The sequence below is a fragment of the Schistocerca cancellata genome, chromosome 4, assembly GCF_023864275.1.
Source record: "Schistocerca cancellata isolate TAMUIC-IGC-003103 chromosome 4, iqSchCanc2.1, whole genome shotgun sequence".
Lineage (NCBI taxonomy): Eukaryota > Metazoa > Arthropoda > Insecta > Orthoptera > Acrididae > Schistocerca > Schistocerca cancellata.
Window position 1 is genome coordinate 364852216 of NC_064629.1, and position 25428 is coordinate 364877643.

Here is a 25428-nt window from a genome sequence, read left to right on the forward strand (position 1 = left end):
GCTCTCTGCTGATTTTACAAAGAACATCACTGCACAACTACTGCAGTTGCTGTATTTCTCCATAAAGTGTAAACCCTCCTAGATCAAGGTATGAGGACAGCAGGAATATTCTTAGATCTTTCCAAAGCCTTCAACTCAGTCAACCGTGGGTTGCTAATTAAGAAATTAAAGGCTTACAACATCATCTATACAACTGCTGACCACATACTTGACAAATCACAAACAGTCTACTAAACTTTCATGTAAAATAGATAATAAGGTAATAGATTTCCAGTCTTCTAGAGGTATAATAATCCAGGGGGTATTGCAGGAATTGATCCTTGGTTCCTTTCTCTTCTTGGTTTATGTCAATGAAATTACACAACCCTTCAACTCACATCTAGTAACCTACACTGATGACATCTCCCTCTTATTTTATGAAAAAAACTTGGAGACATTACACTCAGCTGCAACTAAGGGTGTGACAGAAGTAACCACACATTTTCTACACGAGGCTCTGAAAACCAACATCAGTAAATCCCAGCTACTAACATATAAAACAACTGATTTTCATGAGGCTGAAATAAACAATATTTGTGGTATTACATCAGAAGAAACAGATAACATTAAATTTCTTGGTGTCCACCTGGACAAAAATCTCCATTGGGTAAACTGCACTACTTCTGCACATGAGAAAAGCAGCAGTAGCTTGTATCTGATAAGTCAGTTGGAAAAAATAGCCTCAAGTCAAACACTAAAAATTGTTTTCTATGGAATAGTTTATCTATTTCTTAATTATGGTATTGAACTGTGGGGTTGTGCAGCAGACCTGCATTTGAACAGAATATTAGTATTACAGAAAACAGCCATTATGTTAATGCATGGACTTAAGTCCAGAGAATCCTGTTGTGAAACCTTTGTCCTACATAAATACCATATCTAACAGTATATTCCTTGTATTTGTATAAACTTATTATACTTATTCTGAATAGAAAAACAAAGTAAATAAGTGCAGTGATACAGATAATTATGATACTAGAAGTAAGGGTAACTACTTCAGGCAAAAATAACTGACAATAGTCCTTACATTAATGGGCAGATATGGTTCAACAAGCTGCCACATGCTTTGAAAACTTGTGAACCAAAGCTATTCCACAGGGAGTTAAAAGACTTCCTAGAAAATGAATGATTATATTTACTCAGTGAATTCTAATCAACATGCTCCTTGTTGGAACACATAATATAATTAGAATATTAAGATGAATGTATGTACCACCACTGTAAGTAAGTGTTATCTATATCAATCTATGTATGATGTTTGCTAGTCATCAGCTTGATGGCCTACATGCAAAAAATGTAAGTAAATAAATAAATAAATAAATAATCTGACAGGTGTAATTTGTCGTTAATGAAAGAATTAGGAAGTAACAAGAAATTTACTACGATTTTTCTACATGCAGCAAAAATTTGTGAATCCTACATCTATCCAAGATTCCATTCACTGGCTGAAACACTGCCATTATAGTGAAGAATAACTTTTTAACATTTATACATGAATGTTATTTCCATTGATATTAGTATTGTGATATATATATATACAATTATTAAGAATTTAGTGTGCTACACAGCACTCAAAACTGATAGGGTAAATCAGTCTGAAAGTTGGAGGAAGTGAGGGGAATTTCACCTCTAATAGGTTGCTTGGATGGTTTGAGGGGAGGAGACCAAACAGTGAGGTCATCGGTCCCATCGGAATAGGAAAGGATGGGAAAGGAAGCCGGCCATGCCCTTTCAATAAGACCAACCTAGTAAAGCACTGTAGTGTTCAAACCAAACTTAAGAGTTGAAGATAGCTTTAGTTTTGTATAGTTTATGAAGTATTTGAACACTGGATGATAACTAACATACATAATTGAGACAGTGATGCAACAGTGATATTTATCTGGAGGTGCATCACAGGCCCTACTTCTCTTTTTAGCAGTTCTTGAGTTATGAGAATTTAACAATTACTGCACATTGTGCTAATTGCTTATGAAATCACTTACCAGGTGAAACAGTAATCATTTTATTTCTAAGTTTGATATTTTGTTTAATATGTTACAGTTGAAGAAAAATATATAACACTAAAACTGCAATCTCTATTCATAGAAATTCTCTGCAATTCATTCAGTAAAATACTCTGTGAAGACTTGCACTGACTGTGATGTGGGATTGACTGCTGGTTAGTGTATATGTTAGTAGCTGATCAAACAGCTCACTGTTTACAGTAGTTGGCTTTAGACTTGGCTGCTGATTAGTGAGTATGGGATAGAAAAAGTAACACGTGTAATAGCAATGAATGAAATGCAACAATCTATGTGTGTTAGAAATTAGTTACAGAACACATTGTTGACAATTTTCTCACATCAGCTGTAACAGCCTCCTTTACACCCAGCAACGTGAAACAGTATCCACAGCTGTATTAAGTATACAACTCCTACACATATACAAGTTTGCTACTAGGTGCCAATAATTTATTTTTACACTCTATCTGTCTGACAGTGTCACATGTTTGTTCAAACACTTGTGTTGTTCTGATGTCTGGAACTACATAAGAGAGTTGAGATCTGAAATATTTCACACTCAGGAACACTATACAGCAATGGAAATAAACAAGGCTATCAAATTGATACACAATTTGGTTTGGCATTAAATTTAGACATTATGCTCATAAACTGTGAGCATCACAATCTGTTATTTCTGTCACTGATAGCATCAGTCAGTAAACATGAACTGTACTGCTCTTATGCTGATGCAGAGTAAGACAGTAAAACCAGCCACACGTGTTGCTGGGGATAAGGTACAATCATAGAGTAAAAACACCTTCTATTAAAGACATCTGGCTACAAGATTTGAACATAACATTTAAAATTTTATAAATTTGTGTACTACAGTGAAGTCAGCCATCTCTTACCACAACAACCAGACAAACAGGAAATTTTTGGGTCTGGTGGTCTTTTGCCAACCTCAAAGATGCACCCTATTCATTCTAAGAAACTGGCATAAGGCATACTTACCTCTGAACCATGTGAACTGTTGTGTGGTGTATGTGGTAAGTCATGGCTTCCTTCACCAACCACTATGTTAAAGTAATGCAACAAAATCTGAAAATTCTAAGAATGCCTTTTATAGTGACAGCCACAGGTGTTGGTGTCATCACATTTTGTACTCACATCCCTGGAAAGGAACAATGTGGCTCTGCCTTATTGGTTTTACTTTCATCAATATTCAAAACATACTGAATTGTTTTTTACTTTCTAAAAATAAGGAAAATTTTACTCAGATGAATTCAGAAAATACCATATGTTAAATGTATTGATTTTAATGGTTCAAACAGCTAGCTGTACATGATTCAAAATATCACCACAACATTAAGTAATATATTTGGGGAATTTCAATAAGAGATACACTCCTGGAAATGGAAAAAAGAACACATTGACACCGGTGTGTCAGACCCACCATACTTGCTCCGGACACTGCGAGAGGGCTGTACAAGCAATGATCACACGCACGGCACAGCGGACACACCAGGAACCGCGGTGTTGGCCGTCGAATGGCGCTAGCTGCGCAGCATTTGTGCACCGCCACCGTCAGTGTCAGCCAGTTTGCTGTGGCATACGGAGCTCCATCGCAGTCTTTAACACTGGTAGCATGCCGCGACAGCGTGGACGTGAACCATATGTGCAGTTGACGGACTTTGAGTGAGGGCGTATAGTGGGCATGCGGGAGGCCGGGTGGACGTACCGCCGAATTGCTCAACACGTGGGGCGTGAGGTCTCCACAGTACATCGATGTTGTCGCCAGTGGTCGGCGGAAGGTGCACGTGCCCGTCGACCTGGGACCGGACCGCAGCGACGCACGGATGCACGCCAAGACCGTAGGATCCTACGCAGTGCCGTAGGGGACCGCACCGCCACTTCCCAGCAAATTAGGGACACTGTTGCTCCTGGGGTATCGGCGAGGACCATTCGCAACCGTCTCCATGAAGCTGGGCTACGGTCCCGCACACCGTTAGGCCATCTTCCGCTCACGCCCCAACATCGTGCAGCCCGCCTCCAGTGGTGTCGCGACAGGCGTGAATGGAGGGACGAATGGAGATGTGTCGTCTTCAGCGATGAGAGTCGCTTCTGCCTTGGTGCCAATGATGGTCGTATGCGTGTTTGGCGCCGTGCAGGTGAGCGCCACAATCAGGACTGCATACGACCGAGGCACACAGGGCCAACACCCGGCATCATGGTGTGGGGAGCGATCTCCTACACTGGCCGTACACCACTGGTGATCGTCGAGGGGACACTGAATAGTGCACGGTACATCCAAACCATCATCGAACCCATCGTTCTACCATTCCTAGACCGGCAAGGGAACTTGCTGTTCCAACAGGACAATGCACGTCCGCATGTATCCCGTGCCACCCAACGTGCTCTAGAAGGTGTAAGTCAACTACCCTGGCCAGCAAGATCTTCGGATCTGTCCCCCATTGAGCATGTTTGGGACTGGATGAAGCGTCGTCTCACGCGGTCTGCACGTCCAGCACGAACGCTGGTCCAACTGAGGTGCCAGGTGGAAATGGCATGGCAAGCCGTTCCACAGGACTACATCCAGCATCTCTACGATCGTCTCCATGGGAGAATAGCAGCCTGCATTGCTGCGAAAGGTGGATATACACTGTACTAGTGCCGACATTGTGCATGCTCTGTTGCCTGTGTCTATGTGCCTCTGGTTCTGTCAGTGTGATCATGTGATGTATCTGACCCCAGGAATGTGTCAATAAAGTTTCCCCTTCCTGGGACAATGAATTCACGGTGTTCTTATTTCAATTTCCAGGAGTGTATTTGTACACCTTGCAATGAAATGTAATTTTTTTTATTATACTGAGTTTTCGGCCATTAAAACTGCAACACCAGGAATGATTGTGAACAAAAATTTTTTCTTGTGTTGTGTATAAAGTGTACTAGGGAAGAACAAACAATTCATTTTGTCAGTGGTTTGGGGTATACAGGCTATGAAATTTAGTACATAGAGCTGTACCCTTTGACAATGGCTCAAATCCAGCTAGTCATTCAGTTGAATTGAGTTTGTATGAAAGATGTTTCACACTGTTCCAACTCTATGTCAGAGTTCATCAACTGCAGAGGCTGTTGAGAGGTGGTGTGACTGTCTCTCGACAACCCGTGACTAAATGTTTTTGTTGGATGATGTTTCAGCCAGGCAGCAGCTGAACACTTTCTCTATCAAGGTAGACCAGGATAGTATGGGTAATGAGCAGTAATGCATTACCTTTTTGAATAATAAGATTGTTTGAGACACCAAATACAGGGTACATCCACCAGCCCTAACACACCAGAAATGTAACAGATACAGTCCAAATGCCCAAATATGCGAACTAGAGGAGATCACATTGTGTAGCCAGTGGCACTCCAATTACTGTGCCAGGTAAACTATAACTGATAAACTCTGGCAAAGAATTGGAGCATCACGGAATTATGTACCAATTTCATATAAGGTCAGTACAACCTGCTGGCTATTCGGGTTAGAGCTTTTGTTACTGTCAGAGGGTTCAGCTCTATAAACAAAATGCCACACCCTGTATAGTTCCCAAAATCACCTAAAAACTTAATCATGTATTCTTTCTACCACACTGTATATGCACAATACCTGTTTCCTGTAATGAAGATGAATGTGGTCTAGTAACATTTTTTCCCTTTAAAGTCTCCACCCATGGATACAGCCATTGTGATGCTGTACACAGAACTGTGATTTATCTGAAAAGATGGCATGGTGCCACTCCTGTGTCCAACTTTGTCATTGCAAACATCACACATGTCTTTCTCTACTGTCACATGAAGGGAACCGTCAACAATGGACATCATGCTGAGAATCCTCAGTGCACTAGGCACCATCACATTGTTGATGTGGATATGTTTCTTGCTACAAATAAGCCTGTTTTCTGACTTGAGATATATGATGCGGCTGCATGATCCTATGTGGCTGAGCAAACAATACGTCTGTTCTCCTGGGCAATAATCATAAGGGTGACTGCAATCCTGTGTAGCATTGTGTAAAGTCCTCCTGAACCTGTTCAATCCATATTCACATGACAGTCAGAGGATCCTGACCAATGTGAGCAGCAGGGTAGTTAAATGATAAACCACAGTTTTGACAAGACATCATTCTGTCAGTGTTGATTTTTAAGATGTGCTGGTAGACATTTCTCCTTCTTACATCAAACATGACACAATCTTCTCATAAACAACAGACATTTAAATTTTATTCCAGAATGAGAAATATGCTGCATAATCTTCACTTATATACAACATGTAGGTGGCATTACTTCAAATCACTGGTACAGTTGCACTTAATTGCAAATCATTGTCATAGCTAAGCACATAGTATACTTCAATCCAAATTGACATTTGTTGTGCGCCACATTCATGGTGTTGCAATTTCATGGTCAGCAGTGTAGTTTCATTGTCATAGGAAAAGGCTTTTTTTCTGACACAGGAATACATGGACATATGGAACAGAACCTTTAAATACAGTGGCAAAGAAATGTGTTGTGTTCTCACCAATGGACTCAGTCAGAGCTGGCACACTGAGACAGTTTCTGACTAGTGTCATGGGTGGAACGTTGAAGTTTGCTGCCAACCACAAACATGGCCCGATCAGCAATCTCTACGCCACCACCAACGCAATGGACTTCTGCATTGTGATAAGTGGCAGCCATAGGAACATAGGAAGCAACTGGCGGGGAGTGTGGGGGGAGGGGGGTGGGGGGTGGGGGGAGGGGGGCTGTTATGTTCAGTGTTGGCATATGACAGTCAACAGTTCTTGTCCAGAGTTCCAGGGTTGCTGGTTGTAGCTACAGTTCATAGTGGAGATCGGCCTGCAAGACTTAGTCTACAAGTGGACATGTGGAGTCACCTATAGCCTTCACATAGGGACAAGTGTTTACTACAGTGATTGGCAGTGTGGCACCAAAGACAGACGTAGTCTTGTTGAGATTGTATTCAGTAATGCATGCCTTAACAGGCCACTGCTTAGTTGTATCTGTCCACAAGAACATCCAACGAGTTGCTGTACTACATTAACTAAGTATCACAGCACAATAACAATAAAGTGTTTATTTGTATGTCACTAATTTTGTTTCCACTGTCACAGTTCCTCCATCCACCTTGGAGCACCTAAACCTGATACAATGTGTGTGGGCCACTCTACACAAATGTCCCATACACTTCAAAATGACTCAGAAACAATTAAGGTCATATCATGTGTGGGACATCAAAATGGGCATGCAATATTGCATTTCCCTTACACAGGAAATTTCTGAGAAATTTGTAAATTAAAGTAATAAAAAAAATTGCCTGTGCTTTGTAACATTTTTGGAGGTTGTAATACTAAGATAAATGTTGTTGAGTAATTGATTACAACAAAATAAAATAAGATGTATCTGTCATGTTTCGGGATATACTGTGTCATGTATGGTATGCTCTTCTTCATCTTCATAGTGAGTATGCTGTGGATACTCCTGTCTTCTCAGGTGACAACAACTGTGTTCACATGGTTGCAAGCATACGTTCTTTTTCGATGAACACTCAGGCACACTGGAACACTAAATTATTTGATTGTACCCCATGTCTGATGCAATATGGAACAGAAGGTGAAACTTAGTAATCATAATCCCCACAATTTGGTACTTATATGGGATCTAATAATCAATGAGTGACTTCACTTTGTTATGGCATACCTATTGTGCATAGAAATGGTATTACATGGTATTAGTGTAATGTCTTCTGGAGGTGACTAAATTTTTTTCAAGTGTTTTCCTGGCTGTTTTTTAACAGAAATTTTAGTTCTACATTACTGGTTCTCCATTTTGCTCTATTACACAACTGAGCAAATCATAATAGAAATTAAACAGAGGTAAGCATAATTCTCATCCAATTAAAGCACCTTGTCTATATTTGTGTCATACTATTTTTAAATATAATTTCTGCCATTGATGTCGTTTATTACTTCTGTAATTATTGTAGGAAAGTGTATGGCCCTCAAGAAGAGTTTACAACATTGAATACTACAGTGCAACTAATTCAGTCTCATTTAAACTGCTAGATCCACAACTAGAATGTATATATTAACATCGACAGTTACATATGGTGTTTACATCGTCTGCATAAATTATTGACATAACTCTCTTTGGGGCTGAAAAGAAAATGGTGATAAGATGTGAATGAAAGGCAGATATCTCAAATTATGTTATGAGGAAAAGAATATTTTAATCCAATCTTGACTTTACTTTAGTAACCATGTGAATTCTTGCTTAAATGAGTTTAGTTAATGGTGGTATTTTTAGAATATTTATGGCATCAAGAATTTTTAAAAGTATGTCCACAAGAGCAGGATATAATTCTTAAAAAAATTATTTATTTACTAATCATTCATAAATTTTGCTGTGTTCATTCATTAGACAATCATAAAATATTTGTCTCTTTGTCATTTCATTTAACAATGCCTCATAATTATTTTTCTATGAGTGATATGCGGTAGTTCTTTTACTTTTGGGTAATTAATAATAGCAACTGTATCCTTTTACTCCCTTTTGTGAAAGTTATTACTTTTATTTTCTGTTCATTGTGCATAAAGATATATACTCTTCCTAGGTATGGATAAGAGATTCGATGTCAAATTATATTACTTATGAACATTAAAATACTGTTTGTGCCATGTGCCATGTATATTACATGCAGTTTTCAAACAAATCTGGGAATCTCAAAAGGTACTGAACATTTAAAATAACAATACCTTTTATGCTGTAAGCAAAACCTTATATTTTCTTAAAGTTAATTTTATTTTCAGATTTCTGTGATGGTCATGATTTGGTGATTGAAGGTACAGTATTTACACACAAGAATTGCCATAACATTACATGGGCATCTCTGGACAATAGAATGGAAAATAAAACTGATCATGCAACACTGAGCAAAAAAATTAGCTCACTGATGGATGTTGGTAGTGGTCATCACCTCATTTTTGCAAATTTTAGACTGGAAATCATGGCCGTAAACAGAACAAAAACTATGATGTGAGAAAACTTAAAATAACAGCAAAAGAAGAAGAATTCTGTATTAAGGCAAGGAACCAAAGTGAGACACTCCAAGAAACACAGGAAAATGATTAAAATAATGTTTACAATACAATGGCCAAGATGAAGGACATCTTTTGTAGTGTGAATGAACAGATCCTTTTCTTTAAAAACCATGCCAAAAAAAGACTTGGTGTTTGAGAGTAGGCAGAATTTGATCATTTATAGAAAAGAGGTTAAGGAAAAATGGAATGTGAGTAAAACAAGGTGACAGATAGCTTGAATACAAGCCGAGTACACAGTACCAACTTGCTAATAAAGAGAAGTGTGAAGTAAGGTAAGAAAAAGTGGATCAATGAAGAAACTCTGAGAGCAGAGACTGGTTCAGTGAGGTGTGATGCTAAGGAACTATACAGCATCAATAGAATGTTGTGGGGGAAAAAAAAGCTTCAACTCTAACAGACCAGTGAAAAGTTAGGAGGGTGGATTGTTGATGACTGAAGACCAACTTAGAAGATGGGGAAAACATTTTTCCTGTGTTCTTAATAGAGAGAAACCTGAAGAGGGGTGAGACAATGGAATGCACCAGATGCCAATGACAGAACCAATGTAAACATATCAGCTAAGGCTGAAATCAAAATAATCCTCAAACAGATAAAGAATGGGAAGGCTCAAGGCCTTGCACCTGAAGTGTTTAAAGCAGACATTGAGACCACCATAAACCTCTTGCATCCATGGTTTGAGAAGATATGGACAGAAAAGAAACTACCAAAGGATTGGAAAGAGGAACTGATTATTAAGTTGCCCAAGAAAACCGATACCACCAACTGTAACAAATGGTGAGGCATCACTCTCGCATCTGTACCAAGTAAATTACTCTGTAGATTAATGGTAAATGGTATTTAGGATTCTGAGAAGACATGACTACGAAAAAGCAAGCTGGGTTCAGAGGACACCAAAGTTGTATCAATCTCGTCAACACCTTATATATAATATCTGAGCAGAGCGTAGAATGGCAGAATACACTCTATCTTATGTATATTGATTTTGAGAAGGCGTTTGACTCTCTTAACGGGAAAATCATGTTGCATACCCTGAAAGAATATGGAATACCTACAAAGATTATCAATATTATTAAAGCAAAATATGTGGGATATGAATGCAGGGTGCTGCAAACAGGATATTTACTGAACCTATCCAAACAAACTAACACTGAGTTTACTTTGTTAGTGTATATGGATTTTGCATTGTGTATAAAAAGGTTAATGACATTGCTACACTGTTTTTTTTAGCTTTTATTTATAGTCTTCAATAGTAAAAACAAATTTATTAAGTTTGCTTTACAATTTGTGTGCTTACTCATTACATTTTGATTTTTTTTTTTGAATAAAAATGCCTAGAAAATTGATGAGACTTTCTGAATACACCAGAATGGCTAAACACTAATAACTTCGTGGTCTCAAGAATCCAAAGAAGATCATGAGATCAGACTTGCTGGGGCTCAAGAAAACAGTCTTTAACTCATTCTTTAGTAATTCCTTTCAAAAGCGAGGTGTGAAATAACTCTGATTGAGAGCATCATGCTTTATCTTACTACTCAGAACCCTTCACTGACAGAGGCTTAAAGTTACTTCTTTCCAACAAAAGACCATAGAAGTGGAAATTCTGATGGGAAGAGGTGCAGGCAATCAAGTTTTATGACCCCAAATTTATCTTATTCCTATCAGTTTACCATTTCTCTTTAAATATGTATTTTTCCCAGTCAGCTTATATTATACCATGGCGATAAGCAAAGCACAAGGCCAGATGCTGTGTGTTGCAGGTGTGGACCTTAGTGTTAGTTGCTTTTCACAAGGCCAGCTCTATGTAGCCCTCATTCATGTTAATGAAGCAAACAAGATCTTTTTTCATGTCACCAAATAAACTGCTTCAAATGTTATATACAAACAAACTTTATAAGTCAAAAATAAATTCCACACATATAAAGAATAAGGCGCAGTTGTAATTAAATACTAATATTATGTTGGATATAATATTATACAGATAATATAAGATTTTATAAGCATAATATAACACTTTAATTGATATCAGCTGTTAATAATTGTTTATCTGCCTACAGGGTGTTTGTTTTAACATGATACAACTGAATATCTTGAAAATGATGCACTGTACAAAAACATATTTGAGGTGCAAAATCAATATTAGAAAAGAGGGTACCTGTCTGTGCTACAGCTGGCCACCTCCTAACAATCCCTCCTGTGTGGGCAGGGTCAACTTTGTATTTTGAAATGGGAACCCCAATTTTTATTGCATACTTGGATTCTATGCCAAAAAATATTTATGGTTTACTCAAACCATTGTTTTACATTTTTGGTAGATGAAACTTCAATCAACGGATATCAAGTGTGCCTGATTTTGCAATTAAGATACAACTCATTTGATTCACTTATTATGTAATTGTAAAACTTTGTGTTGTAATGGTTGATACTGATGTTCAAATGTTACCTGAGTGTTGAAAATGTTACTGTTCAGTACAAATAATATGGGTAGACATTGACATTTCTGGCAGATAAACTACTTGTATTGTAACATAGTTTCCTGTTCCTTATTGTGACGAGTCACCAAACCATCAGAATGCTTATTTTGGTGGCTGCCCTTGTACCCCACCATTAGGATGACTGATTTCAATGTGTGTTTCCATCCAATGTAACTCTCATACTGGCCACTAGATAGATACTGGTGGAATACAACCACAACCACTGTAATGAGATAAAATGTCCATGAAGTGATAGTGACAGGTGCTCCCTGCAATGGATATTCATTGAAATCTATCACCTCAATGGTGAGAAGCAAAGGGACCCACCAATATCAAGCATCCCAATGGGAACACAAAACTATTACATCCATGTCAGTGCTCTTGGGTCATGCTAAATGTAGTTTCAAACCACATATTGACACAGCTAACCATATTGTACTGTACCATCAAATTTGCAACACTAAAGTAAATTTTGAACATAAATATCAACTGCTAGAACACAAAGGTTTACATTTACATAATAAGTGAAATTGGTTCTTAATTGCAAAAACAGGCACACTTGAAATCTTCTGATTACAGCACCATCTACCATGAATGGAAAACAATGGTTTGAGTAAATCTCACACATTTTTTGTGTAGAATCTGAATACACAAAAAAGGGGGATACCATTTGAAAATACAAAGTTGATCCCACCCACTCAGGTAAAGGGGGGGGGGGGGGGAGGGTTAGGAGGTGGCAGTTGTATCACAGATAAATGTACCCTTTATTCATATTAACTTTTCACCTACAACATTTTTTCATGCTATGCCTTATTTTCGAGATATTTAATTCTCTCAGGTTAAAACAAACACCCTGTATATACTTAATACATTAGCTATTACTTGACAATAGCTCATAAATCCTCTTTTTTAAGAGAACTCATAAGATTGTAACATAGTAACATTTTCTTGAAGTTTTTAACTCTTTCACAGATCAGTTCTGGAGATATGTGTACATCACCACAAATAGAATTTTTATTTATGTACCTGTGGTATCAGATGGAAAACTGAACTTCCTGAAAGTGATCCAACAGCAAGACCAATAAGAATTGTAAGTGCAGTATTGTAGAGTTTGGTTTCCTGAAGTGGTGCCAGCAGTGATCCAAATAGAGAACAGATGCTTATGCACAAGACACACAAATTTCCATACACCCAAACTGCAAAAGAGTTGTAAAACATGTGTTGACAAATTATAAACCACTTTTTTAAAGAAATATTAATTGTAATGGCAGTGGATGTAGACCAGAAAGGGAAAAATTGATGCTGATTACAAGTAGCATTAATATTTAGTAATGAATAACTTGACTCAAGGTTCTAGAATGTTTGTCATGATGTAATTTTAGTTGGAAAATGTGTGTGTTGCTTCATGGTACTAAAATATTTGGTACTTTCCCAATTCAGAGGTTGTAGAGAAGTAGTTAAGAGAGTATTTACTTTAGAATGTTTTATTCTCAGGTGGATGTATATCAGCATATGCAAACATAGGTTGACAATGTAATGAAACTGTTGCTAAGTTTTATGATGACATTCTTCCACAGTGCATACATTGTCACAACACTGAGATTGATGGGTTTCATTGGTGAAATGGGTGAGAGAAACAATGATGGGCTGGGGGAAGGGGTAATGGAGTGGGTTTGAAAGGATGGGAGTGTGAAAGCTAAGCAACAGAGCAAACAAGGGAATGGGATAGAAATTTGACAACAGTGAAGCTGCCTGGTACATGTGAGAGAATTCGCACATGGTTCACAATGAAATGGAAGAGTGGTTTGGAGAGGCTGTGGGGTGGGGATACAGAATAGAGGAATAGGAAGCCAGTAGAGAGAACATTGTCAGTGTACAGAAATGGAAGGAGGGACACGGGAGGAAGTGGTTATGGTACAGGAGATAGGCATGGATTTTGAAGCCTCTGATTAAGTAGAAGTTATCTGTGACAGAACTGGAATAGAATGTGGTGGGTGGTTGCATATGGCAGGTCTTGTGTGGCAAGGAACTGTGAGTATGCAAAATATAAGGATACACTGGGTGCCAGGATATTCCCTACATTGAGTGGGCTGTGGATTACCATTTTGGGAGAGCTTGAAAGGATTTTGGGAAGAATGTTTCCCAAACCAGGGTACAATGAAAGGTAGTCAAAGCCCTGAGGGAGAGTGTGGTTAATGTGCTCAAGAGGCGGATTTGGCATGGGAGATTTTTTTGTGTTCTGCTTTAACTAAAACACTAACAATACACTATATCACTCTCGTCTAGACACTGTGAAAATTATTGCATGAAGAATGTCATTTCCTTCAGGCTTCCACATACTCTGAAACATTGAAGAAACAGTTTACCAGAAGTTTCTTATGTCATATTTCAAGTAGCTTCGTTTGCTGATGGCTTTTACTTTATTATGCAGAATCAACTTGTCTGAATTCAACATTGTAGTTTTCCTAATAAATTGACACATTGTCTTTCATATATACCAGTGTAAAATTTGCTTTTAACTGCCTAATATCAACCTTCATATCCAGAATATATTTTAAGATACACACACGCAGTATGAAAAATATCCTCATATCCTCATAAAGAGTCTATCTTATTTTGTCATTATATGTACTCCACAGTTTTGGTTTCTAATCACACCTTAAAGGTCTGACTTATGGACGTCACAATGATATATTCCATAAAGTATAACAAAATGATTGTATGCAGACCAGGTAATTTTTACATACTCTTCACCACAGCTGGTGGTTAAGGTCCTTGGGTCAAAGCAAACACATTTAAAAGTTTACCTAATGATGGACATGTGTTGCTTCCAGGACAGTCTGTATCTATGGTTATTCATGGAAAAATGTACTTGCTACAAATTCTATTCTTTATCCATTTAAAACTATATTGTAATCATAAATGGCTTAATAATTGCTGCTGACATATTCAAATTTTATATTTTTTCCTAGGGTTAACTTTTACATTATTTGTATGAAACTAATATTGGTGAGCTTGAAAGGCATTGTTTGCTGTTCTTTCAGTCATTTTTTGTTTGGGAATCATCATCATCATCATCATTAGTATCATAATCATTAGCATCATCGGCCATCTGACATCCACTGCTGGCTAAAGCCTTCCCCTAGACTTTTCTTTGTATTATGTACTTTACCTATACACATCCAAATCACCTCCACATGTTTTCTAAGGTTGTCACCCCACTGTCAAGTAGGTCACTCCCTCATTATTTAATTGGACAGATAAATCTATCCAATTAAATAATTTTATCAATAATTGATTATTTTCGAGGTCATTGTTTCAGTTGCTTATCATATTTTGGAATCCAGCTTAGAACTTCCTTAGCCCAACTACCATCCATTTGTATGGCCACATTTCCTGCTTACCTCCATTTCATTTTCATAAACAGCTTTAGAATCTGCAATGACAAATCCTGTATCGACTTTACTATGAACCACAATGGCATGCTCAAACAAGACCAACTGGAAATTGTAAATATTTTTAATAAATATTTTTCTTCCGTAGTGGAATCCATCAATGACAAACATAAAAACATGCACTACAGTTTTAAAGGTAATGCATGTGCCATAGTATATATCTAGCCCCCACAAACTTTGCAGAAATAATGGACATTATTAGCTCTCTAAAATCCTCCAATTCAGCTGGGCATGATGGCCTAAATATTAATGTTTTAAAAGCCTGTAGCCAAAATGTCTCTGTACCTCTGTCTGTATCAGTCAACAATATAATAGAATCAGGCACCTTTCCAGACAGACTAAAAATAGCACAGGTAACACCCATTTTTTAAAAAAAGGTGACAATAACAAAAGAGAAAACTACAAACCAGTCTTGATCCTTCCTGTCTTTTCCAAAATAGTTGAGAAAGTTATATACAACAGGATTATAAACGTTCTTAACAAACACAACCTGATGTTTGAAAATCAAAATGGATTCCTAAAAGGAATCAGCTAGCACTGCAGCTGCTCAGCTAATTGAAGAGGTGTTAGAGGGTATCGAAATCAAGGAACATGTGGCGGGTGTATACCTAGACCTGGAAAAAGCCTTTGACTGTAAGAATGTTGACATCCTATTAGACAAGCTACGGAACATGGGCATTAGAGGCTATGCTTATGACCTAATAAAGTGTTATATGAGCAACAGAAAACAGTTTGTTCTGCTTAAAACAGAAAGTGGTGTCTACAAATCAGAGATCACTTACATAAAATATGGCATGCCCCAGGGCTTGGTGTTGGGCCTCCTTCTGTTCTTGATCTATGTAAATGATATTAAAAACAGTACTATAAATTCCAAAATTGTTCTGTATGCTGATGACACATCCATTGTGTGTAAAAAGGAATCATGTAATGAACTAGAGGATGAGTGTAATAATGTGACAAAAGAAATTGTTCAGTTTTTTAATGAAAGCCAGTTAAATGTAAGCACCAGTAAAATGTGTTTGATGGAGTTTAGCAAAAGAAGTTTGAATAATGAAATTAAATTATACGCTGGCAATGAATTGGTAAAGAAAGTGTCTAGTGTAAAATTCCTTGGCCTAACAATCCAAAGCAACCTGAAATGGGACACACATATTGACTCCCTAGCAACTAAGTTGTCAAAAACTATGTGTGCAATCAGTACTATTAGCAAGTTCTGTAAAGACACTGTAGTTCTAAAGGCTGCATACTATGCTCTTTTATCCTCTCACTTGAACTACGATATTGAAATTTGGGAGGCAACAACCAAAGCTAATCTAGATAAGTTACTCATTCTTCAAAAAAGGGGTGTGAGAATAATCTGTGGAGCAAAAATAGGGAATCTTGTTGCAACTTATTTCCAAAAAACAGGGGTGTTAACTTTTATAAACACATACATTCTAAAATCCATATTGCTTGTGAAAAAACTGTGCCCAAACACTTATTTGGATTTCCACCAGTACAATACTAGAAATAAAGAAAGATTTTACATTGTCAGCCACAGAACAGCACTTTAAGAAAAGGGGCCTCAGTACACAGGTATAAAGTTAGCTAATGCACTGCCTAGTGCAGTCATGGCTCTTCCTATAATTAAACTGAAACATCAGCTTAAGAAATTTTTAGTAAAACATCCTTTAGTAAAACATCTTTTCTACACATTAGAAGAGTACCATACTAATATGAAGAACAACAAATGCTTTGTGAAATTATGTAAATAGAAATCAGTAAACATCTTATAGTAATTTTGTTGTAAATTAATGACGTATTCAGAAGAATGTGTCTTGTGTATTGTACAAATACCTGTAATCACTACTGTTTATGTTACATGTGCAGTGTACCATTCAATGTTGAATAAAGCTATTATTATTATTATTATTTTCATTATGAACATAAGCATGCTTCTCACTTCAGCCTGTTCTCTGATTCATTTGTTGGTTTTTCTGTATGTCTTAGTAATTTCCAAGAGACAAAGAGACATCTCCATTTCACACTGGACATGCTTTAAGTTTCTGAACTGGTTTTTGCATTGCCTTGTCTCATAGCCACAAGTCAAAACTTCAATTACACAATTGTAAACTTGATTTTCAGAAACATCAGAAGCTTAGTTTTATAAATCTCATCTAGTTTACCAAAACCACCTCAGACCATATTTACTCTTCAGTTTATTTCTTTCCTGCACATCCAGACATTGTATTCAACTGTCCTAAGTACTGAGAATTAACAACGGACAAAACAACCTGCGGTTATTTTGTGCAGGACAATGTGCACACTAACAATGTGTGTATTCTAATGTGATGAGATGTTCTGATGACAGGAAAGTTTGTATCATCAATATAGATAAGTTACTGCCATCAAACACACCTTTTAATATTGTCATAGACATGTTGGTAGTGTGTACTCTTGCACTGTCCTGCATGAAATAACCATATGATACGTCTTAATGTTAGTTGTTAGTTCAGTGAAAACCCTTACAGTATGCTGTTCATATACCTATCAGAAGTTATGGTTAGTTGGAAAAAAGATTAGTTCAGTAATCTGTGTTGCATTAATTGAACACCACACTCCTGTTTTCACATCCAAGATAAATTGTTTTGGGAGTTCACATACACCAGTAAATGGAGCTACGTTTAGACAAAAAAAATTATGTTTCAGAATCAACTTCTCCTTTGTGCATAGACTGCGATAGCCAGTTGCACTATTAAAACAGAGCATCAGTGTCTCAGCTTGTCCATTGATGCACTACCATGCCTTTGTAAGGTTTCAGTTTGAGTTTGTGCACAGCTGTGTGAGCAGATGTTACAGATATATGAGTCCGAAGTGTTTAATGATACAACAGTTTTCTCAGACCTCTTTCCAAGGACACCCTGTAACTCATTTAGTTTATTCTTGGCTCAAACTGAAACACCCCCTGTCACATTATCTGAGCAATGGGTTGGAACATGGCAATTGTAGCCTGCCTGTTGGTTCCCATGCAATGCTGGAGATAGTGTTTGTATCACAAATGAAATATCCTGAAAAATCTGATAATTGATATTTCTGACTTCCTCTCTTTCTAGCCTTGTATGTAATTTTTGCTCTGTATTTTTAAAGTCTGTGATCACTTGAAATTTGAAGAAAAGTTTTGGGACAATTACATCCTATGTTATTTCTTTATTGCTTGAACTCATATTATCTGCATAAAACACTAAATTTATTATTGCTCAACTATGGCCATAAAATGCAGGCAGTCAATGACAAATACTAATTACACTGTGTCAAGTTATCTTATTAAGCAGAAAAGTCAGTGCAAAATTTTGATTTGATCAAAGACTGATTGCATTGCATAATAGCTTGCCTTTCAAATCAGGATTTACCAATATCCTTACCTGGTAAACTTGCTTTTTAACAGAATAGATGGGTTCACCAGTGACAGTGACTTACATTTTCCCAACTGAAAATGACAAGTGTTGATAAGAGGGCTGCCAGCAAGGAAAACACTGCATCTCTGGCTGACCAGTCATGTGAGACCAGCTAGCAGGGGGACTGAAGCCCAAGAGATCATGAACTCCCTCTTATTCTATGTGAGTCAGCTTTAAATGATGTTTCCCTAAACACCAACACTATATATATGGACTCTGCCAGATAACAATTCAGACTGCTTTTACTGTTGTGCAAATTGACTATGCCTGTGTGAGGGATTGCTTGAGTGAAGTTACACTTCAGTTCCTATGGACTGGTGTACTTATTTAGCCAAGTGAACTAACTAACTGTTGCAGTGATTTCCATCACCATTTACCAATATTGCCACACTTGCTTTACCATCTGGAAATTTCAGTTTAACCTGCACACACTTTGAATTAGTTGCATGAATTCTATGAATTTTCTTGTGGCTCAGGGAAATTAATTTGTTTTATTGTGAACTTACTGCCTTTCATGTTGCAGTGTAATAAATAACTGTTACCATAGAAGAACAAGCCACAAAATTATGGACACAAACTGTTTTCATTTACAATATTCCAAATACACAATGAGTTCATGAGCTATTGCTCTCATGCTGTAAGCTATTGTTTTGTAGTTCTGAAGTACTTCATTAAACTACACATTCCTACTGCTTTTTTGCCATTCTGCATTAACTTTTCTGGCTGCAATCATACCTGTTTTTCTAAAGTGCTTTAAATATACTGGGTGAAGGCAGCCTTCTGTTTGGGAAATCTTCAGAATCACACATTCTTGCCATTGCAATGATGCAACCCACTGCTCTGTGAAGCAAGCAAGGTAATTGTGTGTACCAGTACACTTGTTTGTGTTGCCACTAGGACAATACAGCATATGAAAACAACTGTGTTACACACAGAGTTGTTGATGCTTTTGTGGCCACTAGCTGATGTACTGTCTGTTTGATTTTGTCCTGGGTTCGTTGGCCATCATTTGTTTAGCGATTTTTCTATTGTATTCGGGGAGCGACGTGCAGACAACCTCCAAGATGTTGCTCCTCGGGCAACGCTGCAGTAAAATGCAACGGCAAAAAGTCTACACAATTCTGGCGACCGGACGCTCAAATGCCTCCCGGCCCACAAGAAGGCAAATGATTCAGAAGCAGAATTACTCCACGAAGATGGTGAGAGTGTGCCACTTCAATATAGAAGGCTACACAAGGACGGAAGGAGAAATCCTTGAAAAAATTGTAACAAGAGAAAGAGTAAGTGTCGTACTCTTGCAGGAGACACACCTGACAGATGAAAACATCAAACGATTATGCATACCAGGATTCACTAATGTGGGATACTCAGGACACGACAAACATGGTATGGCGACCCTGGTGAAAAATGAGCTTCTAGGAAACCTCGAGAACAATGTGGAATCGGTTCCACATGCAATACGCATTAAACTGGGAGAGATGACAATCTACAATGTCTACAAACCACCTTCGCAGCAATGACCTATAGGAATCTTACCGCAGGCTAATCATCCAGCAATCTATGCCGGCGACTTTAATTCCCAGCACACCAGATGGGGATATCAGAGATCCACTCCGGAAGGCGTTGGACTAAGTGACTGGGCTGACAACCGAGACCTACACCTCCTGTTTGATCCCAAGGACAGTGCGTCCTTCAATTCAAAAGTATGGGGCACAAAGACGACACCTGACCTGACCTTTGTCACACGCGGCGCAATGGGCATACCAATGCAAGCTACAAGAAGAGTCCTCGAAGCTTTCCCACAGAGTCAACACCTCCCGATTATTGTGGAGATCGGCCTTTCCATCCTGATCATAAAGAGCCCCCCGATTCCATGGTGGAATCTGAGAAAAGCAGACTGGGGGAAATATAAATCTTTTATTGACAAGACAATAAACCGAATACCACCAAGTCCAGAGAACTACCAAACGTTTGTAAACCTGATATATAAAGGAGCCCTAAAGGCTATCCCCCGAGGGGCCCGGAGGGAATACATTCCTTGCTGGTCAGAGGAGTGCGAGTCATTGTTAGAGCAGTATGAGAGGAGTGGGGAGGACGAGACTGCAGAACGACTGATCAACACTATGAACGAGGAACGTAGGAACAGGTGGAAGATGGAAATGGAGAATCTGGACTTTACCCATTCTAGCAGGAAGAGCTGGGGTCTACTACAGAAAATGGGGGGTGCCACAACACCACGAAGATCGACCGCGGGTGTGGGCCCATCCGAAATACCGACTGCCATGAAACAGACCTCCAAAATACACCTGAAGACTGAGGAGAAGAAAAGGATCTCCAGGAACCTAACCAAGGAATTAGCCAATAATCCAACTAATCTAGATATTGTCAAAGCAGTAGATGTCGAGAAGATTACCCAGGCCCTAACACTAATGAAAACAGGGAAAGCAGCCAGACCTGACGAAATCCTCCCAGAATTTCTGAGGGAGCTGGGACCCATTGGGAGGAAATGGATGGCCAAGCTCTTCACGGAATGCATTAAATCAGGTGCACTCCCAAAGTTATGGAAAGAAGCTAAGGAAATAGCGGTACTGAAACCAGGGAAGGATGGAGATAATCCAAAGAACTATATACCGATCTCACTGCTTTGTACCTCTTTCAAACTATTTGAGAGAATATTACTGGCCAGACTAGCACCATACATTGAGGCAAACCTCCCGGACTATCAAGCAGGGTTCCGTGTGGGAAGGAACTGCTGTGAACAAGTTTTGTCCCTTACAACATATATAGAGAAAGGCTATCAGAACAAGCTGAAAATGGGCCTAGTATTAATAGATCTTACATCAGCCTATGACACTGTCTGGACCGAAGGACTACTGCTCAAGCTTACTCAAATTATCAAATGCAATCAGACGTACACATCACTAAAAAATATGCTGACAGGCAGGAAGATCAAGGTCTATCTCCATGGAAAGAGCAGCAAAAGCATGGTCATAAACAATGGCCTGACGCAGGGGTCAGCCCTGGCGCTGACTCTTTTTAATTTATACATATCTGATATGCCGAGCACCAGGTCACGTAAATTTGCGTATGCGGATGATCTGGCCATTGCATACCAAAGCAAAAATTTCGAAGATCTTGAAAAAACATTGAATGCAGACCTTGATGCACTGAACACCTACTACCTTAAGTGGCATTTGCATCCCAACCCCAATAAAACGACCAGTACCATAATGCACCTTAATAACAGAGCTTCAAGCAGGAAACTACAGCTTGCCCTGAATGACCGGCATATCAGACATGAAGATAAGCCCAAATATCTGGGAGTAAAATTAGACCGCACACTAACGTTTAGCTTCCATCTGGAAGAAACCAAACAGAAATTAAAATCTCGAAATGCCATTATGTCTAAACTGGCCGGAACATCATGGGGGTGCGGAGCTAATACACTAAGGACGTCAGCATTAGCCCTCGCGTACAGTGTGGCTGAATATTGTTCACCAGTCTGGGTGAAAAGTGCGCATGTAAATAAAGTAGACACCCAATTGAAAGAGACAATGAGAATTATCTCAGGCACACTTAGGGCTACCCCATGTGACTGGCTCCCAGTCTTTGCCAACATAGAACCCCCTGATATAAGGCGCTCCATGGCGACCTCAAGAATATATAGGAAAATCGTACACAATCCAGAACTCCCTATACACCAAGACTTATCACCCATCAACAGGCTAAAATCTAGGTCCCCCTTTTGGAAGATTGGCAGGGAATTACAGGACATCGACCCAAAGCTAGCCTGGGGGGAATCATGGTGCAAAGGGACACACAAGAACCAAAAGCTTATCGATGACCCCAGCAAGAAGATAAATGGTTTTGATCTCCCTCAGAAGCTCTGGGTTGCCTTAAATTGCCTTAGAACAAGTGTGGGAAGATGCAAACATCTAATGAATAAGTGGGGACTTGCGGAGAGTCCCGTGTGTGAATGTGGTGAAATCCAGACAATGGACCACCTACTGGTGTGTGAAGTGGTAGGATATAGTGGTGAACTGAAGGACATACATTACCTGCCTGACCTAGCCATAGATTGGCTCAAAACTATAAGTAACATTGTGTAGTGTTGTAATTTCCTGGTGGATTGTAATGACACTGTAATATTTGCCTTTTATATGCCGAACGAATAACTAAAATCTATTGTTTCACGAACAAGATTGGATGGCATTCTCAAAGATTCAACAACCATTTCTGGTGGCAGCCATAAATTATATGTACAAGTGGTGTTCAATAATTAATGCAACATATTTTTTTCTCTGCCAGTTTCAGTTGAAAAAATGTGGAATTTGTTGTGTTACATCATGAAATATTCCTGCTTCACCCTATATAGTTTCATGAAGTTCTGATAGGCAGTGCCACTATACATAGCCTTCAAAATGGCTTCTGTGATGGAGGTGCAGTCCAACCAGACAGCTGTCATTGAATTCCTTTTGGCAGAAAACCAGAGCCTCGCAGATATTCATAGGCACTTGCAGAATGTCCACAGAGGCCTGACAGTGAAGAAAAGCATGATAAGTCATTGGGCAAGGCATCTGTCATCATCACAATAAGGTCAGGCAGACCTGTCCAGTCTCTCACATGCTGGCAGGGAGCACACAGCTATAACTCCTGCAATGTTCAAACATGCAGACATTCTAATTTGAGGTGATTGGTGAATCATGATAAAGTCATGTTGATGGTCTTCTGGGACTCTGAAGGGGTTATTCTGTTTGATGTCCTCCCTCATGGTGCTATGATCAACTTTGAATTGTATTGTACTACCCTCAGGAAACTGAAGTAATGACTTCCGCATATTTGTCACCACAAATTGCAAATGAACTTCTCCTTCTCCATGGCAATGCAATGCCTCACAAAAGTCTGTGCACCAGAGAGGAGCTTGTGAAACTTCAGGGCGACTATTTGGCCTCTCCCACCCTACAGCCCAGATCTGGCACCTTCTGACTTCCATTTGTTTGACCCAATGAAGGATGCACTCTGTGGGAAACAGTGTGTGGATGATGGGCAGATTATTGGTGCAGTAAGACTTTGACTGCAATGTGAACCATTAGAGTGGTAGCATGTGGGCATGCAGGGCCTCCAAATAAGGTGGTGTAAGGCTGTCTCAATGAGCAGAGATTGTGTTCAAAAATAGGGTTTTGTAGCCAAAAGATTGGGGGAATAATATGGTGTATTGGAACCATGAATGAAACCAATCTGCTTTCAGAAAAAAATGTGTTGTATTAATTACTGAAACCCCCTTGTCCACTCAACAGCAAAAAACCTGGGCTACTGCAAAAAAACAGCTGAAAAATCGAACCATTTGGCAATGACAGCAGAAAAACCAGACCAGAGTGTGACGCTTACTCCGTATTCACCTATTTCCTGTGTGCTAAGGATTGCATACTTTACAACAAAGATTACTGACCTGACTGAATGTTTGAATCACAGTGTCAGTACATGGATACAAATAAATATGCAGCACAGAGGCTATAAAACTTCTAAGAATATGCTTATAATGGCTCCCTGTCTACCATCCAGGTTTGACTAAGAATGAAAGGGCAATTTACCAACAAGATTTTCTTCTAAAATCACTTATCTTTGTCTTTTGCAACTTGGAAAGATAAGTGCACACCTTTTCAAATGAACATTAAAGCCACAAAATTACATTCCACAAGCATATTGGCTCATGTGTTCAAGAAGACTAATATTACGAATGATTTTTGCAGCATTATTGTTAGAAGAGTGGAGTGATAGCCTGTGGGTGCAGAGTTCAAAGCTACATAGTTCCATTTTTTAAATTGTTTGTATGAATTCACCAGAAAAAGACTATTATTTACAGAGGAGTCTGACCTCAGATTTTTGCATTTTGGGTAATGACAAAAGTGCAATTAATGGATTTTTTCTTCTTCATCATGGTAAAAGGATAAAAACAGTACAAATCATGACTCACAAAACTTTCCCATTTCTTAATGGGGGTTATAATTATAGTACTCAGGTATTTGTCACATACAGTTTATGTTTTGGATGTGAATTCTCGACTTGTACATATCATTTAGATACACCTGCAGTTATTTAAGTCAAACTGACAACAATCTAACAATCCCCAAAAGGAAAAATCAGCTGGGGAAAATGAGGAAGAAAATAGGGAGATGAGTTGCAGTCATGTGGTGCACCATTATGGCTACAACTCTACAGGCCACACAGCAATGGAGACGTCTAAAATAGCCTTTAAACAGTAGTGGGGCACTAATGACTAATAACAGACATAACAAATAAATGTAGACAAACAAACAAATGCACCACTGGATGTGCTCATGCCCTAGGTTAAACTCCTCCAGTTAACTGTAATACACTCATGGTGCTGATTGTTGGTGGATGAACTTCACAGAGCTTTTGTGAAAGGAATTGGTCACTTATGTCAGGAATAGCATATTGATTTGATGTTGATTTATCTTTCTTGTCAAACTGATGATATCGAAGCTCACCACATGACTTATCCTCCAATGTGAGCCTAGCTGCAGCTGTGCAGGTTTCAGCAAATACTTGCAGTGTGCATATAGAATGACATGCTATCCACATGCATCACATATCTAGCACATTTATGAGTTTTCAGATATCCTGTAGAGAGACAACAGTCATTAAGTGGCAGTATTACTATTACTCAAGTTCTGGTCCCAATAAATGCATAGTATTCAGGACCAAACAACAACAGCCTGGCATTCATTAACATTTGTCTCTAGTAGGTATTTCCAATACACATAATTTTTTTTCCCTGTCTTTAAGAATTCAACATTAGACACATATGCTTTACAGTGGTTTATATTCTTCAAATTGACATTTGACAATTAGGTCAAACAGCCAGTCACTGTATTTTATCGTCAT

The 25428-nt window shown here is 38.6% G+C and overlaps 1 protein-coding gene across 4 annotated transcripts in view; it reads right to left on the reverse strand.

The window, feature by feature from the left end:
* Positions 1–25428, reverse strand: part of LOC126183662 (metal cation symporter ZIP14-like) — a 386045-nt gene that overhangs the window by 44287 nt on the left and 316330 nt on the right. For all 4 annotated transcript variants that reach the window (XM_049925807.1, XM_049925809.1, XM_049925810.1 and 1 more), the window contains exon 6: positions 12660–12829. In XM_049925807.1, the coding sequence (XP_049781764.1) occupies positions 12660–12829 (170 nt within the window). The remainder of the gene's footprint in view (positions 1–12659; positions 12830–25428) is intronic.